Here is a 19,226-nt window from a genome sequence, read left to right on the forward strand (position 1 = left end):
TCGACCCAAATTCTCGTTTACTGGAAGTCGTGATTGCACAACCAAACCAAACTGTAGGTGAACTTAACTTTGATGTCAGTGCTTTGCTAGACCCGGCAACCCAAACCATCCGGTTAGACGAGGATGTAGGAATGCTAAACATTACAGTCCAGCGAACAGGTAGCAGCTTGTCAGGAGAGGTCGGCTTCCGATATATTGCTCGACCTCTGAGGTCAAGCGTATATTCTGCAACAGACCGTGCAGATTTTTCTCCAAGTGAAGGAAAAGTCGAGTTTGCCTCGGGGGAGAGCCGTGTCACTTTCAAAATCAACATAACTGATGATGATGTACCTGAAATTGAAGAAGGTTTCTACGTTCAAATGAGTCGTCCCTTGGGAGGTGTTCGGATTGGTCCAGAGAGCAAGGTCGATGTGATTATCAAACCCAACGATGAACCTTACGGACGGTTTGGGTATGTAATATAGTTTGTGAATTATAAAAGACTAATATTAGATTTACGTTTTGAGTGGTACTCAATAGTTGTTATATTCCATGTACAATGGGTCTGTGTGTTTTGGAAAGTTCACTGTATTTCAGTTGAAGGTTTCAAGCTAGTAGTTATTACGTCATGAAACCAGGCTGGTGAGGCTGGCAGCGAGATTTAGTGCTAAAAGATAACTAAGTTTATGTTTGATAGAAAACCGTGATACCTGAAAACTGTTATTTGATTTAAAAAATCAAGAAGTCCACGTAAAATATTCTGAAAAACGTAGAGTGATCTTCTATCTGACCTCACAGCTTAGTCCTTAGACTGAGAAAATCTTTGATTTAAATCCCGTCATTTTTCTGTACCTTTAGGTCTCGTTTCGTATATTAAAGGATCATTTAAAGAAATTTACATAGTTTACGTGTATCGTACTGAACAATCAGCTGGAGTGAAAGTCTGTACATTTTAATTTTTTCTCTCGATAGCTTTACAAAGGAAATATCTGAGGACATCAAAACTGTTCAAGAAGGAGCTACTTTACAACTTGAAGTGAAGAGAGAGCGGGGCGCCTTTAGAGATGTGCACGTGACCTGGAGGCTGACATGGAGTTCAGGCATTGTCAATGCCAGCTCTCAAATCTCGCCAATGAATGGCTCACTCATGTTTAAACAGGTCTGTAACTGCGAGTTGGTTAGAATGTGGAATTGTTTCACCTATGAAACAGTGCCTTGCCTTGCCTTGCTAAAATCCTGTCATAACAGGAAAGGCTCCCAAGCGTTCTTTACAAAAGAGTTTAATGGCGGCCTTTTCCCATTCTGTCATCCAACCTTACCTTAACATTTCAAATGTTTAACACTAACAGGTGGATGGGAGGGGCGGGGTGGGGAGTACTAATTTTATTTGCAGAAGTCGTCCTCGGTCCTACTTCACCATAGTTCCCGACTCTCACTGACTTTCCCCTGGAAGTTTGTCCAGAATTTTCTTCTCTGAGAATCTTATGAGACTACAGCTCTCGTCAAGAATTTCTGTTAGTTATGTCCTAACGAGAACCATTCGACGTGACTTCAGAATTCTCGTGCTATTTTCTGATTGATCAAAATAATTACAAACTCTACGAGTACCTAAACGAATATTTGCCGAAAACAGCACTTCTCCTATCGCCTTCTGACAGTGTCACTCAAGCTAGTGATAATTATGAATTTGTGTTCGTGTCCACAGGGAGTCACTTCTCAGTTTATCACGCTGCACGCAATCGATGACGCAGTGGCGGAAGAGGGTCAAACGTTTACTTGTCAGCTTGTCAGTGCCGACAATGGCGGGGTACTCGACCCAGCGCTTGACGAAGCTAGAGTTTACATCCCACCCAATGACAAAGTGGAAGGAGTTGTGTCAATTGACCCGTCTACAAGAGCTATAGTAGCAGGAGAACCAGTACAGGGGCATGATGGAGTGTTTGTCATAAGGTAAGTACTCCGGAGAAATTAATCACGAATGAAGAATAGCTCACAAATGAGATGCTTTAACATCAAGGGAAGGACAAACAAAAGTTACTGAAGCAAAATATTGGACTTAACTGTGTTATCCTAACGCCTTCTTGCAGAAGGATAAAACGCCATAAGTTAATATACGAAGGAATTTTGGCTGTATGCTTTATGTTTTACCTGGTGGAGTCTGGTTGCTTAACGTTCCTCTCCAGAGAGAAGGGAGAGAGCGAAACTTTACATTGATATACGTTAAAATGTAGCAGTTGTTGTCATGCTTTGTTTCGATTGTTTGCCGTTACTTAAAGGCAACACCCCATAGTTAATAATCTTCTGTTGCTCATCACCTATCTGCTCGACAATAAATATGCTAAGGAGAAGTAATTCTTCGATCACTCTACAATCGGATGAAGTTGTCGTCACATTTACACTGTTTAGAGGTTTTCCATGGCGTTACTACAAAACTTAAAGTTCTTTTTCAGATTATTTCACTTTTACAACCCGTTCTTGAAAGAGAAAAATGTTGTAAGTGTTTTAACGTAGAGACTTCATTCCCCTTCTCTTGTTTGCCTTTTTGTTTTGCTTTTTGCGTCAACTTTCCATGGACGTTATTGATATCACCTTGTGGCGTGTACAGTTAAGAGTAATATTTTTGATATTTTTTTCAGGTTACTCCGCCGGATAGGTCAGTCTGGCGACGCGCAGATCACGTGGTCAATCACTGTAGGGTCACCCGGTAATGCACCAAGCCCCAGTAGCACTTTTAACGGTAGTTCCGGTTCAGTGACTATGCCAGATGGCGTGGAGACAGTAATGCTTCCTATTATGGTGAGCCAAATATAGAAAAGCAGTTGAACCCGTGTTAGGGGGTAACTTTTGAGGACCAAGTACACCTAGTACGCTATAGGGCGACTGGTTTACATTCATCTCAAGGGTCTTTAACGCAGAATATCGTACACGGAACTTTCAAAATGTTTCCGTGTGTAAAGAATTTTAGCTGAATACAGTAACAGGCTGTATACCTGCTTTTAAAGATCAGTTCGCGTCTAGTGCTAGGAGATCGGCTCCAAATATTGTAAGAAAATTTACTGACAGAGTTCAGGGTTGGAATTGAAAGCGAGGGCTGTTATATTAAGAAGTCATACTTCCCTGTTGTTGATAATATCACAGCGGTCCGCCATATTTGCATTCGGTGTATTTCATCGTTAGCTTTGTTATTAAAAGACTCGCCATAGCGCTATAACGCCCCAGTAAAGGACGTACACCGGCACCCAAAACATACCGAAACCTGGTAAGCCAATCAAAAAACTGCATAACCTATCCACTTTAATTTACTAAAAGTTGCAGTCATGAATAGATATCCCGGATGAAAGTACGTGGCTACAAGATAATTCAGTGTCTTATACGACCTCCTGTTCTTTCGCTTTTGTTAGGTGAAAGACGATTCAACAGCTGAAGAGCTGGCTGTGTATTCTTTCTCTTTGCTTGGAGCCAGTGATACTGTCCTTGATCCTTCGCAGAGCGCACGCCAAGCGCAAATCACTGTAGTGGCTAGTGATGATCCATATGGTATTATCGAGTTTCAGTCGGCATCAAGTCTTAATGTCAGTGAAGATGTTGGGTTTGTGAATCTCACAGTTCTAAGGAATGGCGGAAGCATTGGTGATCTGTTGGTTAATTATAGCGTCTCGTCCACCACTGCCACAAAGGGTGTCGACTACGAGTCGTTTGGAAGCGGTATGGTTCGAAGTTTTGTTGTTTTTGTAGGTCTTTTACTCACAGTGCGTTGGAATTTGACGGGCCATAACTTAACGTACGTCGGTTCACCCCAAATCGTCCCCGAGACGCTGAACGTCTTGTTGTATCCTCTTGGCGCCTTGCTAACGTAAAATATATAAGCAGTGGAAGTCTTTAGTTGTGCTATGAGAATGTTTCTCAGGAGAACACGTGAATTAATCATTTATCGTGTTATCTTTCTTTCAACTTGAATAACACTGAACTTTTGTCGTTAGAGGCATTTGATTCGTATGCAAATTTATACACTCCCATGCAGGTTCTACACTTCCTAGACAGTAGAACGCTCGGACCCTTTCTACCATTTTTGCAAGTCTCTGGTTTTTGTCTAAACCTTTTGTTTCTCTCAGTTCTTAATTTCGCCGATAAAGAGGATCAAAAGACTATTCCCGTTCTCATAAAGAAAGACGACACCCCTGAACTCTCCGAGACCATCGCAGTTGAACTGCTCGCTGTGCAACTTGTTTCTGGTTCGCCCAAAAACTACAGCGTTATAGATGGCTTGCCACTAAATACTCCACCCAGGATCAGTTCAGATAAAAACAAGGTCATGATTGAGATTGAGGAAAATGACGACGCTCGTGGAATTGTACGTTTTACGGAGAGCTCCAAACTTGTGCGAGAGGAGAGTAGGGTTGCTGTTCTGCAACTCATTAGAGAAGGTAAGCTGGGTTAGGTGTATTCTTGTGTGATACCATCTAGTAAGCAACAAAACCAAGTAAATCATTATTTTGCTTAGCGTCTTGACGTTTACTCATTTTGCATAAGAGAATGCTCAGCTTCTTTTTCCCGGAAAAAAAGCAATCTGATGTACACCATTCAAGTAATTTGTCAAAAATGCTTAGGGAATGAAGTTTTCCAGCACTTGTGAGCAAGGCTGTAGCAAGCTGTTCAATCAAACAGCCAGTAATATATATTCTATGGTCCATTTTCTGTAGTTGTTGTTGAAAAATGTCTCTTTTACATTTCAATAGGGGGTAGCCTTGGAGTTGTTGACGTCGTATTTTCAGTCCAGAATGGAACCGCCATCCTTGGTGAGGATTTTAGAGAGTCCAGAGGCACCGTTCAATTCACCAGTGGTCAAACTACTTCATTTATAAACATTACGATCCTTGACGACAATGTTCCAGAACAGCGTGACTACTTCACAGTCAGTCTAGATTCCCTGACAGGTGGTGCTAAGCTAGCGTCGCCTAAAACCGTGACTGTCAGCATAGAAACGAGTGACGATCCCGGCGGATTGTTTGGATTTGTGAACAGTTCTCAGCTGACAATCGTTAATCCTAGCTTATCTGCTGATCTGAGCTTTGTTATTCAACGAGAAGGTGGGGCTGAAGGGGAAGTGGAGGTGAGTGGAATTTAATGCAAACTCAAAATGCCTTAAACGTGTCTTCCCATCCTTAACCATCCTTGTTCCTTTATAGTTTAATATTATCTCTTTAGTGTTTTCCTATCTTAGTGAACTGCTATTTTTAGGCCGTTTCGTTTAACATAGAGGTAATTCTCTACGTGGCTAAAATAACTCAAAATAGCGTGACTGAGCTTCTTTAAGTTTATTCCCCGTGATTGCATTGTGCATCCCTACTGCGCATAATTTCACGGGTGATTAGCGCGCGGGCATTAAAAAATGGCGGCACTTTCTTTACAGCTGGACCTCGCCATAGAGGTAAATCGTCATTTTCTCGCAAACGAGTATGGTGACATATCATTTTTTTCAGTTGTTTTGAATTGAGTAATAAATTTTTCTGTGTAAAATAAATATGGACCAATTCTCAGTGTAGAACAAAAAGCAATCGTCAGAAACGTGAATTTAGCAAGCAATCGTGACTACAGTCATGGTGCTATTATAAGGATTTATATGGGACCGGTATAAACAAGGTGCTGTTGCTCCTAAACGAACATGGGGACCCCTCATTTTTATTTCAAAATTTAAGTGTCTATAAGATAAACAATCGATAGGCAAAGTTTCACAAAAATCTCAGTGCGGGTTCTATTTCAGTGGAATGACCTTAAGTATCTTGTGATATGGCTTTATTGCAAAAGACAGCGCGGGTATTACTTTTAGATGATAGTTTTCCTGTTCAGAAATGTTGTGTTCGATAGCCATCTTGTGGGGGATATGACGCTTTAAAAGAGGGAAAGGGCGAGAGAGGGACATAATACAAAATTGTTGGATATGATATTTGATTCTTCTGATTGTGTCTCTTTAGGTGAGCTGGAAGGTAGTTCGAATCCACCCTCCGTGTGATTCTTGTACATTACCTGATGACTTCGAAGGGGCCACTGATGGATCAAGTGTATTTCCTAATGGCGACGTAGGAGCAAAGAGGACTGTAAGACTTCGTGTTAGACCTTTCTTGGGTAAGTATACAGCGCTTACGTTTTTAGTCTCCACTTATTATTTAGAAATGCATACTTAGTCCTTTTAGCTATTCTTGGTCCGATTTGGCCACGAGTCTATATCAGAATTGTTGCTGAGATAACTAGACGCTCTAAGAGCGTTTACTCGGGCTTCGTACCGCAATATCAAATCGTACTTTACAAGTAAGCTTATTGAACACATTGAAAACAAATAAAAGAATAAGGATATTTTTAACACAAGAGGTCGCTTAGATATTTACTGGATTCAAGTTGCTTCGTTGAGTGTCCTCTTTAATCCTCTTTATCCAACTGCATGTTGTTTGCCTCACCTTCGCAGTTCTGTTTACGACATTTCTTGATTTTTTCTTCAATTTCACAGGCTTTGACGAACCCGAGGAGCGATTCGTTTTAACAATTTACAAAGTTTCTGGTAACGGTTCGATCGACGGTCTTCGATCCAACATCACCATCACCATCGCTAAACATGGCCATCCTAATGGAGTGTTCAGGTTTCAGAATACAGCTACTAGAACGTTTGATGAACCTGCAAGTGGAGTAGAACAACAAGCGTTCACGGTGGAGAGGAAGAATGGTACCCAGGGAACAGTCAATGTGAGTATTACACATGAAGCTTATTCTTTGTAAGACCCGGATACGCAGACATGATCTATTAGTAGTGTGTAGTAAGCATTGTTTTAGCTGTTTTATCGGTTTTGAATGTACCCACTTGCATTTTACCTAGAATTTTAGTTAATATCTTAGGGGTCCCTATTAGCAGGGAGATTCCTGTGGTGAAACAGGAATTTGCGGTCGCTTTGACAATGGCAGCACATCTGGTGGGAAATAACGTTAACTGGAAGCTGAATCGGGCGCTGTACCTTTTTGGCGGGAGATAGACTTGAAGTTATGGTGGAAGCTGTAATCTAGACTTAGTATTCAGGACGTAACCTCAACCACCTGTGTTATCTTTTCGATAAACTCCTTTTTCGTTCTCCCCATCCACCGTCCAATTCCATTAAGACATATGTAAAGTATTCAAACATTCTACGTACAAGGAACGCGAGAACTTGAATCTTAAACGGAAGCTTATTCCTATATGAGCAAGGCCGCTCATGATGTCATGCGACATCATTCTTGGTGCAGTAATTAGACAATTTCTCTTTTGTGCAAAGCAAGATCTTTAATTAAACTGCTTCTTTACACAGGTCAAATGGGAAATAACCGATGTAACAGGTTCTTCTGGGTCACGTGGACTACAGAGCACATCCGGCACAGTGACTTTCGATCCTGGTGAATTTCTGAAAAACATTTTGGTGGAAATCAAAGCAGATGATGTTCCTGAATTAGAAGCTGTTTACATGCTGAGAATCGTGTCTGTGGATGGAGGAGCAGATTTAGATCCTTCTGCTACTAATGTCACTTTTAAAATAAGGTAAGTGGTTAGTTTCCTTGTTCCGAGGACAAAAACGTCACCCTTCGACGCAAAATGCAACGTGGAGAAAAAAATGCAGTAATACCTGAGCTTGTAAATAAAGCATCTTAAGTCCAACAGGCTCGTAGCGTTCGGCGCTCAACTCCGGTTTCTATAGCGTGAAGTGGCTGGGAGTATCGCCATCTCCCCTGGATGGGATGCTAGTCAATCGTAGGTTACTTCCTATTGTTCTCTCTTATTGCCCCAACATTTCGCAATAGTGCAGTTACACTTAAGCCTGAACTGAGTTTAATACTGCAGCAGACCGCCTAAAGGGAGACTGTTGTCTACAGGAGCGTACAACGGTTGTTGGTGCTAGCTTGGTTATATCCCAGTAGGTGGGGCGTAACTCTCTGTAGTCGCTCCACTGAAGGCCTAATCAATGTTTGAAAGGGCTTGCCTTTAGTTCACCAATTTCGTCCGTTGTTTGCTATGTCAAAAGTGAAATGAATGTTTAGTTTAATTCATCCTGTTGTACAATGGTAGGACAAATGACGATCCTCATGGCGTTTTCAAGCTTCAACAAGGTTCACAAAAACTTCAAGTCTCTGGAAACAGCCGTCTACTGCAGTTTACGGTGATGCGAGAGAAAGGAACGTTCGGCGCAGTTGACGTACAGTATGAGGTGCGCCACTCAGAGTGGTACCCCACAGAAATGAAAGGAACTGTTACAGTACCTGATAAACAGAGCCAGGTAACGAAACACTTGTTTCACGTAACTGTCCAGGTTCTAACTTGTGGACCATTCTAGTGAAGTTTTAAAGCAGTACTTGCTTTGCATGCTGTTAATTATGCTGTATAAAAGGGTTCTGGCTTTGAAGTCTGTGGACGAAACCCTAGCGTGCGTTGATGGTGAATAAGGTGGTTCTAATTTGGAAGTCCGTGGATGAAATTTTAGGGTGACCATTTTTTTGCATGCTAATGAGCAGAACGCTTGTCTTTATGATGTTAAACAAAAGGATAGCTACAGTCAAATTGTGGTTATTGTTTCTGTCTTGAACTAGCACTCCTAATAAAAGAAAAAGGTGAAAAGTAGAGGAAGAAATCAAAAAAAGTTCCTTCATGGGTGTAAGTTTACTCTTTTTTACCCTTAGGCCTCGGAGAGTATCGCTTTGACAGCTTTCCTTCAACTGGGCTCCACATTTACCATTACACTGACTGGAGTTCGTTACAGCAATAATCAAGGTAAGTTTCCATTTTATACGAGCGATACTCTGCAAGGACACTCGCTCTATTCTTATGAACGAGTGAGGAGATTGATTGACACCAAGAGCCATTACACCGTAGCACACGTGGCAATTTGTATGTTACAAAAATATATTTAAGAAATAGAGTTAATCTTTTTTGTTTCGGAGACAATATCGTTATGAAGCAAACTTTGTCATTGTAAGGAGGTGGATATTTGTGCAAAGATGTTGTATCGAGCGACGGGGGAGGGGGTTGAATTACAGGAACTGTAATTAACTTTATGATTTTCCTATTTAGTTCCAGCTACCTCTATCCCTCCTAAGCTGTCCAGTAGCTCTCCAAGTGACACTTCTCAGACCACTGTTGTACCAGAGGACGCAGCTAATGCTTTGTTCAAGTTTGCTGACAACTCTTTGAGACTGACAGTGGATGCTGGTATGTAAACAAGGACAGCACGTTTTTCTTTACCACATGGTGTTGAGTAGACTGCGAGCAGTTCGTTTTTCTCTTTAGTTTTTCAGCATGAAATAATAGACAAGAAGAAATGGCCTTGCGAGAAAGAAATACCTTATTACATGAAATTTTCGCGACACGTTAATTTCGCGAATTTCGCGATTTAAAAAAATCGCGAAATTTAAGTGACGCGAAAATTAGATGTCGCGAAATTAACATGATGCGAAAATTAAGTGACTCACATTACGTCAATAATTAAAAAAGCGACTTTACTACCGTTACACACGTTTACAACAATCATTTTGAACTATTCTGTGGTAATGTTCTGTTCCTCTTCATCACTACTGCTTTCCGTCTCCACTCCAGGTAGCACTTCTTTTGTACAATCCTCAAACTGTCCATTTACTGGCTCCTTGTAGTGCTGTTCCACTAGTTGCTTAAACCTTTCAATTGCCTTATAGACACCGTGAGAACATCTTTCTTGTTACTGTTTACATAATCAGTTGCGTTTCTGTTTATTTGGACGTTGTTAATTAAGTTGTTTGATCAAATTCGGGGACATCTTAAATAACATTGACAAAGAAATATAGTGTGTCTCACTCAAAAACGCGAAATTAAAGTGAGTCAAAATGCAAAATTTTCGCAAAATCGCGAAATTAAGGTGTCGCGAAATATGCGAACCTCCAAATCGCGAAATTAACGTGTCGCGAAAATTTCATGTAGTAAGGTACAAAGAAAAAGTGGCTTCGCGAGAAAGAAATGAAAAGAAGAAATTCTAGTTTTATCAAGGCCATTTCTACTCTCAGTTGTATCTCGCTCTGTGAAGTACAGGAAAAGAGGAGCCTATGCTTTGTTTACGTAAGGGTGGTTTCTTGGTGAAAATCAGGACTGGCGGAATGAGTTGTGAAGTAAGTCTCCTGTTTCATAAACTATATTAATCAAATACTTCTTTGTTTGTTCATAGACAACTCTGTTTCGTCCATTACCGTGGTTCGTGAAGGTTTATTTGGTAGCGCCACAGTGGACATCAGGTCAGGTTTTCCAACAGGCACCTTTGATGGATTTACCGCGGGGAAAATACTCCCGGATTCTAACTTGGTGTCATTTACTGGATCGACAAAAAACAGGTCCATTTCTGTTCAGGTGAGTGTCCACGAAGGAAAGTCAGGTTCGTAATGGACTCACGTTGATTTTGAATCAAGAAAGAAAGAAAGAAAAGAGGGTGTACATTTGTCAACTTCCAAGTTACGCATGACAGTAACCATTGGCAATGGTATCAGTGGATTAGCTTGTAAAAAATTGGTGCGCTGCGGCGAGAAGTGAAAACATAACTTGGATGTGAACAGGAATGTCATCTGCCCGCTAAGATTAATACAGCTGAGATTAAGACTGTTTTCCTTTTGTCATTACAACTCATAGCAACTTGATTTGCTGCAAAACTTTCAAATGTCTTGATACACTGGGCTTTGTTGAATGTCAGGTTTTGATATGAGTTAAACACTTCAACACTTGTTAATGTTAACGAATTTTTCTTTTTAGGTAAACCCAGTACTTGTTCCTAACAAAAAGCTAGTTTACTCTGTGTACTTGGCGTCTGCGCACACGACGAATGACCTCCCTGGTGGTGCAAATGTCACGGCCGAAGCCAGTCGAACAGCAGTTATTGAGTACAGCGGTGTTGTTGTGGTTGCTCCAGACACTCAACAGCTACAAGCTGTTGAAGATGGAAAGGTAATAGTTTTGAGGACATGTTTGAAGTCACAATTGAAATCTTCAGTGCTAACCTGGCTTTTTGTTGCGCTTACTCGTTTAGCAAGTGCATCACAGCTGAGCAATAACGCTAGCTTTACTGTAGTCTCCTCGTTCAAACTAATTCTTATGGAAAACAGGTTGAAATTATCGTTTTGAAATTAGATTATGAGCTCAAGACTTCTATCGCGTGATAGTTGACGAGGGCTGCGCCCTCGTCAACTATCACGCATAGAAATCAAGAGCGAGTAATCTAATTGTTTTAGTATAACTCTACTAGTCATTCAAAACCCTATATAAATCCTCTTCACAGACACTTTGAAAACGCAAAGAAGCGGCCGTCATTTTGTCAACAACTGCACACTCCTACGCTACTCACTATCTACAACAGAATAGATAGTGAGTAGCGTAGCTAATCAGAGAACAGCATTCATGCTAGAACGCTATTAGATTAATTTTATGCTTAAAATAGATATTAGTCGTGGGTAATCATTTTAATGTATTGCCGACATCATGTTGACGTCATGACAGTTACAGATTCACTTGGTTTGTTGTGGTTAGCACAGGCACTCACACGAATGCAAAAGCTGAGAGGTAACAAAATTTTAGTTTGCTTGTTGTGACGTCATGTGTTAGCGTATGAGAACGCTTAGTCTTGACTTCAATTGTCGTCAGTTTGGGAGATAAAACAAGGCAACTAATAACTTAGAGCTTATGACCAACTCAGCTAATCGGTGCCTTATTTCAATTCTTCCAGGTTAAATGCAAGATCTTGCGTCAGTTCAGCGTGTTGGGCTCTGTTACAGTACAGTACATCTTCAGTGGCTCACAGGGAACTGTCAGCATGGCAGCAGGAGAGTTCAGTAAAGAGTTTGATGTTGATGTGAAAAATAGCAACTCTGATCCGGAAAAAGATCGCGTGCTCTTCTTAAACTTAACCTCCGTCACTGGAAGTAAGAATCCTTTGTTTGTTAAAGTTGTAACTTGCTCGTTTTACTTTGAAACTCAGGCATTTCTCTCTCATATTACTTTTGGCCAGAACATTTTTACATTGGCTCGAATAATGCAAGTACGAACTTAATTGAGTCAGTCAGAAGTCTGGCACGCACATTTACTGAGAATAGATGTTTACATTTCTCGGCAAAGTTTCAAAAGAACTATTACAATTAAAACGCCAGTGGGCTAGCTTGGTCGGCTCCTTTCAAGGGAAATGGAACATCAGTAAGTTTATGGAGTTCGCCTACGGCTTGGTCTTTGAAAGTACAAAAACAGAACTCGATCACTACAGACCTCGTGCTAGTTGAGTAACATCTGTTTGTTGACAAGGTGATGCTAATTTGCGAATAACTGTAGTTATACCGTGCTCTTAATAACCACTGTTTCAGGTGGCTCTCCGCGACTGGGCGTGAACAGAACTGCGCGTATAACAATCAGAGACAACGACGATCCTCAGGGTGTCTTTAGTTTCCGCACCACTCGTATAACGGTCCCGGAAAACGCCACAAGCGGGAATTCACGCATGGTGGAGCTGGAAGTTCAGCGTACCAAGGGGACATTTGGCGATGTGTCAGTTCTTGTAAGGACTGTTGGGGGTGGAGAGCGTTGGAATCCGACCCTGCCGTCTTTGAAAAACGCCATTGCAGCGAAGAAAGGAGAAAAGAACGCGACGATTGGTACTGATTATGTTGAACTCTCAACGAGAGTGACCTTCCCGGTAAGATTTGCTTTCCATGTCGCTTTTTCATACATGTATTTGTGTTGTGCAAGGTCAGAAACATGGAAATAACGGAAAAGCATAATTCAAATAACTACGCAATTGTCTATGACAGTCTCTGGCTATTTTCGCTCTTTGTTGTCTCATGAAGACTGCAAAGCACGGCTGCGCACTTCTGTGTATCATTGTCTACTTTCTTTTCCTTCTCTCCCTGTAACCCTATGGCCAGGTGTAATATCAGACCTTTCGCCTGTGCGTGTTTGTTTGTTCCAGTCCTTCCTCTTTACATCTGTTTTATGTGATTCTACTGTTGCTGCTATGGCCAATTTTCATATGAGACCTTTCGCCTGTGCGTGTTTGTTTGTTCCAGTCCTTCTTCTTTACATCTGTTTTATGTGATTCTACTGTTGCTACTATGGCCAGTTTTCATACGAGACTTTTCACCTGTGCGTGTTCGTTTGTTCCAGTCTCGTTTGCATCTGTTTTATGTGATTCTGTTGTTGTTTTTAAAGGCTCAAGACCCTATACCATCAGATGGACAAGTGAAAAAGGTTCAGCTTGAGATCAAGGATGATGACCTGCCTGAACCTGATGAACAGGTTTTAGTTTACTTGACAGATGCCATGGGCGGCGCCAGAGTGGCCACTGATTCTGATAGCGGACTCCAGGTGAGCCATACATACCGCTAGTTATCGTTTTAAAGGAACGATAGACTTACAAGGTTACTATAAGTTCGAAGGAAACCCTCAAATGATGAAGGTAGTTTACTAATTAACAATTAGATTATGAGCTCGAGATTTCTATCACGTACTAGTTGACGATGGCGCAGCCCAAGTCAACCATCACGCATAGAAACCGAGAGCGAATAATCTAATTGTTTTAGTATAAATCTACTTGACTAAAGTCATTCGAAACTCGATTAGATCTCCTCAACAAAACGGATAGTAGTAGCGTACCTAACAAGAGAACTGCATTCGGGATAAACGCTAGTAGATTTATAACAAGGAGACAACAAAAATATCGAATGTAACCTTGTTCGAAACTTTGGCCGCTTGATTGAAAATAGACATTCTTACATTATCTGATTTTTTTTTCAGTCTTGGGCAACCATCACCATCCAAGGCAATGATTTGATGAGCGGAGAAATTGGATTTGTCCCTGGATCACAGACTGCAACAGTTGACGAAGATTCAGTCTCCCCGACAGCTGTACTCAAAGTTCAAAGAACGAAAGCTACATTTGGTGAAGTACAGGTATGTGAAAGTGAAGAATGATCAGGTATGTAGTATCAAACACGAGACACAGTGTCTGACCACATTTCCAAACATTGAGAAGAGAGTTTAAATTCGAAATGTTTGGAAATGTGGTCAAACACGGTCTTGAATGTTGGATATATCTTCTCAATCGAAACTAAAACTAACGGGAAAACGGAGAAATAAAAACGTTAAAATCTATGCAAATTATGATCAGATATCCATGACGAAAGGAGTAAGGCATAGCTCAGCCTGTAAGCTGGTATTCGATTTTGATGCTTGTCTTTGAAGATCACACCGGCCAAGTTAAAATTTCGTCATGTATGGTTTCGTCTCGTCTTCCTGTTTCCTGTCATTCCTTTTTTGTAGTATTTTTATTCTTGTCGTGTTTTTTTTTTGCTGTCCACATTTTGCTGTTACATTGCAGCAATCTTCGATGTGCAAATGCATTCGAGGACGAAGACAGCAAGACTTGGAAAAACGTATTTTAACGCACTTCTGAATTTCATGTACAGGTGTCATGGAATGTCCGTGAAAGCGAGTTCCATAGCGAAGTTGTAGAATCTGAAGGAAGAATCACATTTGCCAATGGAGTACAGCAACAAGATCTTGTCATTCGTTTGAAAAATGATGTGGTAAGTACATTGTAACTGCTCTCCATTCAACTTTCAGTACATCAACCAATTGACCTAGGAGGTTACGGTATTTCTGAAATATTCACTGTTTATAAATCGCGTCGTTTGAAGGATTTGGTTTTCAGGTTTGTGGACTGTAGATGCGTTGTCCAGACAGTATGCATTCTCGCTGTAGGTTTCGAGACAGAAGCTTGTTCAGTCTATAGAACCCTATCAATTGGAAAAAAATGAAATTCATAAGTAAGAGACGGTCATCCTGCGAATAACTGAAGCGCATGCAATAGACCGCAATAGAGATTCGATTAGGAGCTGTACATCATCACAGTAAATGGTGTACTAGGGGCCAATGCGTAGTTACTTGTTAAGGCTGTTTGTATAAACATTTCTTTCTACAATTGAAATAGCACTGGCGAAGGAGTGTGAATTTTAGATTCCTTTTCAAACGAGTATCTTTTTTTTTTTTTTAGAAACCCGAACGAGCCGCTCAGTTTCATGTGGATTTGACCGGAGTTGTTAGCGGTAACCAAGCACTAATCAATTCTCAGTTCCGGTCGGCTCTGATCAAAGTTGTGGAAAGCGACTTCCCCAATGGAACCATCTCCTTTCCCAAAGATGTCGTGTAAGTTGTCTATAAGGTTGAACTTCTGATCAATGGAATGCGCAATTTGATAACAATGTTCCTAGTTGTCGCTTTATCGGAGAACCGTCCGATTGGAACAAACTTTCGACGAAAAATTCTGATATGAATTCCGTAAATTGTCAGTGACGAATGACAACATTTTCCGGAATTTCAGGAAAATGGGACAACCTTGCGAGGTGTACCAAAATTTTCGGAGATTTCTTACCGGGAAGTGCCGTTCCATTTGACTTTCCTACCGGAATTTCAAGAATTCTCGATTGAATGGTTCGTTTTGCGGAGATTCAACAATTTGTCGCCGTTTCAAAATTTTCGGAATTTATGGTTGAATGAAAAGCACCTTTAAGTACCCATTCTAATATTTGTTGTTTATTCTCTAGTTACACAACTGTGGACAAGACGTCTACCGAAGTTCAACTTAAGGTCGCTAGGGACTATGGGAAAGACACTGACGTCACAGTTAACTTTGAGACACGTGATCTAGCTGAGCAGTTTACCTCAAAACCAGGCGTGCAAACCTCACAGGCATTTGCTAGAGAAGACTACGAAAAACCAACTACTACTTCTATTACCTTTGCTAAAGGAGAAGTAAGTTTGTTTAAGATTTGGGAGGCTTATCTTTGAGTGAAGAGGTTTTATTGTATTTTAGAAGTTGGTATTATACATGGGCGATATAAATGATCTAATGTTTTGGTTTTCTTTTAGACTTCGCAGACCATCACCATCACTTTAACTCCCAGAGAGGCATCTATTACAAAGTATCCAAAAGCGTTTGAGGTCGTTTTACTCAGCGCTACTGGAGGAGCAAAGTGAGTTTTGCTTCTTAGTCTTGAGTTGTTTTTGTTTTGTTTTGTTTTTTTTGGTAACCTGACTTTTTTATACGATTTAGTGGCATACTACGTGTTGCGAGCCACTGTTAAACATGTGTTTGTGTTATGACTAGTGGTGAAAGATAGTCTAGCTACAGAAGATCAACATAGTTTAATACTATTTGGGACACTTCACGATAAACGCACTTATGTTTGCTGGTGATCAAGCAAACTTTTAAGTTTACAGTTCTCTGGACTGACTTTTTGTGCTGCTATGGACAAAAATAGCCCATTCCCCACAAGGAGTTGCTTAATTTGAATCGTTCGTATGAGGCAGTAATAAATGTGCTCTTTACTCATTTACCTTCTCATTCGCCATCATACCTCATATCTGAACGTATAACTATTTAGTGATTAAACTTACTAATTCTCATATTTGAGTTCGTTGAAAGCATCAGTCAAAATAAAATGCTCATTAAAGGGTTACTTTTGTCTGACTGTCATATGTCCAAATCTTTATGCTGTCTGTTACTTATTTTTACAGGATCATTCAGGAATTCAACACTTCATTGGTTACAATTTCAGACGACAAAGAAACAACAACTTTCCTCAGATTGCGAGCTTTGGCTTTCCAAACGCCGCTAACTGATGATCAGATTAACAGGTGAGACGCTGCCTTAATTGGCTTGACGTGCTTTTGCTGCTGTAGACATGCACAACCTTATTCTCCGGTGTCTAGGCGGTAGAATGAAGACAGACCCAGGGAACGAGATTGAGACATGGTCTGCTCTGAGGAACAAACGGTTTCCTGAGAGCAAATACATGTATGCTGGAAAACGTTTTCTCATTTCGTCTTTGCTATTATAGGCCGGGAACATTTATGTTGAATTATATTTCCGTACGTTAAAAAAGTACTTCAAAGTACTTCTTGACTGATTGACAAATTGTCCCTTGTCTGTCGAAGATATAGTTACAGTGTGAGGCTTGCCCAGTTAGTGAGAGGTGTCCCCCCTAACTGTACATAAGTGCCTGTCAGAGGTTGTACTGCTGACTCTAGCGTATAGCAGTAACGATATGGTTTGTTTTGTTATTGCAGTATTCTCTCCGATCTGTTAACTAACGTTAAGAACCCGTTGGATGAAGATCGATTGAAACTAACAATGGACACGATCGATATTATTTTAAATGACAAGAAGACCCGCCCAATTCTGGGAGAGAGAATGTAAGTGTAGCAGATTGAGCAGATGATGGAGTGGGTTCTAGTTAAAACACGGTTTATCAACTGCGCTTTAGCAACGGCGTTGTAACCTTGCCTTAAAGTACCTATGAAGTGAATTTTTTTTTGCTTTCATCTGTCGTTTGTTATGTCTACTTTTCGAAACTGCCTAAAGCGAATAATGTTAGAAAGAGAAAAATCCGACCTTTTGCCGCCCAAAGGGAGCTCAGTATAGCAAAACGGTGGGTCCGGAGACTGGCAAAGAGTTTACAAGCGATGACGTAGGAAATTGTTCCAGCGATTTGTTTGTCCCACTTTGCCTCTGTAGCTATGTGAATTGCCATAGGAGATTTCATCAAAGTTCGCTATTTTTTTTGCAAGTAAAATGTCAGATAGTGATGGATATATGTCCTCTAGTGAAAGTTCCAACGTACAAGAGTTGGAAAGTAGCGATGAAGTCGTCTGAACAATTTCCTACGTCACGGCATTGTAATACATTCGTTTTGGCCGCGCGCAAAATGGACCCACTTTCGGTTGTCAAATTCGAACTTTGAACAGCAAAAAGTCAATTTTTTCTCTCTTTAACATTATTCGCTTTTGGCAATTTCGAAAAGTAGACATAACAAGCGACAGAAAAACGAAAAAAAAAATTCACTTCAGAGACACTTTAAATAATTGTTTCAAGTTGTTAATGAAGTTGGAGGTTGAAAGGTAGAATCACATGCCGTGCGCCATTGAATTTATCATACACTAAGTAATCAAGGTTAAACGAAGTTGAGAAAAAAAATTGAAAATCCGTAACTGAGAACAGAAAGTCTCAGTAGTCACACCACGTCATGTCGCGTTTCGTCACGCAACGCTCGTCGCGAGCCCAATATTTGCATAGTGGACTATATCAGACTCGAATTATGCCATAATTTATTTAATGAACCATCTTAGTTTGTTGTTTGAAGCTCTTGTACCATGCAGAACTTGCCCGTTTGCATCGATCCGAACTTCGCAACAAATGCGAATTGGCAGGTAGTGAGAGGAAAAGGTCTCATTCTTTCATGAAAATGTCTTTGCGAAACTCGAAAGTCTCCCGAGATAATTCTATGTCAAATGTTTCGTGAACGGAAACGAGAAGCTTGATGTTGATCTTATAGGTTGCAAGATACGACCAAACAAACCCTGATGGACATCTTCGACGAGTTGTTGGATCCCAGCAGAGATGACACCAGGTATGAGCTGCTATACGTAGAATAGTTAATTTACCAAACGAGGACGACTACCTCCAAGCAAAATGCAATCTTTTGAAACATTCCCCTAATTACATGGTCGTTCAGTTTTCCTTTTACCCGCGTACATTGCTTCAAAATGCGTTTAGCTATCTTTCAGACCGTAGGAACTTCGCGTACCGATTGCTTGCTTAGCAAACGTTCCGTTCCTCCCCATGCCTAGTTTTTACTCTAACCCCAATTTTCGCGCGACCAGCTGGCAAGAAACTCTTTGGTCGTACGGGAACGCTAGCTACGCCGGCGAGCGGACTGATTATGTTACACACAGCTATGCCGGCAGCAAGCACTATAATAACTTGACATTTAGTATACTCTCCACCTCTGGTTATTAGTTTAAGTACACGCTTCTCACACTTCTCATAGCATTGGATAAGTCGCTTGTATATACTCATTGTCTTCTATCACAATTTTTAGAGTCAATTCCTAGTGCAAGGGTTTACTGCGATGCACCTTTATGTTGTTAATTTTGTACCGTAACAGATTCACTTTCTAGCTTTATTTTAAATATGGAGTGTTCTTGCTCTTTTTTTCTCAGGGGTCAAGACAAACTCTCTCAAGTTTTCAGGACGTTTGCATTTTCTCTGGTCTACGGTCTTCCATGTTCAGGCAAGCAGGGCTTATCACTTACGGGAAAACGTGCAACCGTGGAAGGCTTTAGACGGACGCCAACTGACCTTAACGGATTGCAAATCAAATCTGGGTAAGTCGCAAACGCTCTTCTA

At 40.8% G+C, this 19,226-nt stretch overlaps 1 protein-coding gene across 2 annotated transcripts in view; it reads left to right on the top strand.

Annotated features, from left to right (window-relative positions):
• The window catches only part of LOC110066769 (adhesion G protein-coupled receptor V1-like), a 76,642-nt gene that overhangs the window by 47,051 nt on the left and 10,365 nt on the right, over window positions 1-19,226 (top strand). For both annotated transcript variants that reach the window (XM_020774012.2, XM_020774013.2), the window contains exons 45-71: window positions 1-451; window positions 952-1,138; window positions 1,685-1,929; window positions 2,616-2,775; window positions 3,381-3,684; window positions 4,092-4,403; window positions 4,716-5,089; window positions 5,952-6,102; window positions 6,482-6,714; window positions 7,308-7,534; window positions 8,060-8,267; window positions 8,668-8,758; window positions 9,059-9,196; window positions 10,179-10,357; window positions 10,754-10,945; window positions 11,721-11,916; window positions 12,349-12,677; window positions 13,190-13,345; window positions 13,775-13,930; window positions 14,446-14,565; window positions 15,033-15,184; window positions 15,583-15,790; window positions 15,908-16,011; window positions 16,556-16,675; window positions 17,108-17,233; window positions 18,373-18,447; window positions 19,040-19,204. The exon at window positions 1-451 is cut by the window's left edge and continues 91 nt beyond it. In XM_020774012.2, coding sequence (XP_020629671.2) covers window positions 1-451; window positions 952-1,138; window positions 1,685-1,929; window positions 2,616-2,775; window positions 3,381-3,684; window positions 4,092-4,403; window positions 4,716-5,089; window positions 5,952-6,102; window positions 6,482-6,714; window positions 7,308-7,534; window positions 8,060-8,267; window positions 8,668-8,758; window positions 9,059-9,196; window positions 10,179-10,357; window positions 10,754-10,945; window positions 11,721-11,916; window positions 12,349-12,677; window positions 13,190-13,345; window positions 13,775-13,930; window positions 14,446-14,565; window positions 15,033-15,184; window positions 15,583-15,790; window positions 15,908-16,011; window positions 16,556-16,675; window positions 17,108-17,233; window positions 18,373-18,447; window positions 19,040-19,204 — 5,359 coding nt within the window. The remainder of the gene's footprint in view (window positions 452-951; window positions 1,139-1,684; window positions 1,930-2,615; window positions 2,776-3,380; window positions 3,685-4,091; window positions 4,404-4,715; window positions 5,090-5,951; window positions 6,103-6,481; window positions 6,715-7,307; window positions 7,535-8,059; window positions 8,268-8,667; window positions 8,759-9,058; window positions 9,197-10,178; window positions 10,358-10,753; window positions 10,946-11,720; window positions 11,917-12,348; window positions 12,678-13,189; window positions 13,346-13,774; window positions 13,931-14,445; window positions 14,566-15,032; window positions 15,185-15,582; window positions 15,791-15,907; window positions 16,012-16,555; window positions 16,676-17,107; window positions 17,234-18,372; window positions 18,448-19,039; window positions 19,205-19,226) is intronic.

This window comes from Orbicella faveolata, unplaced genomic scaffold, assembly GCF_042242905.1.
Source record: "Orbicella faveolata isolate gen_17 unplaced genomic scaffold, um_ofav_v1 contig_26, whole genome shotgun sequence".
In the NCBI taxonomy this organism is placed as follows: domain Eukaryota; kingdom Metazoa; phylum Cnidaria; class Anthozoa; order Scleractinia; family Merulinidae; genus Orbicella; species Orbicella faveolata.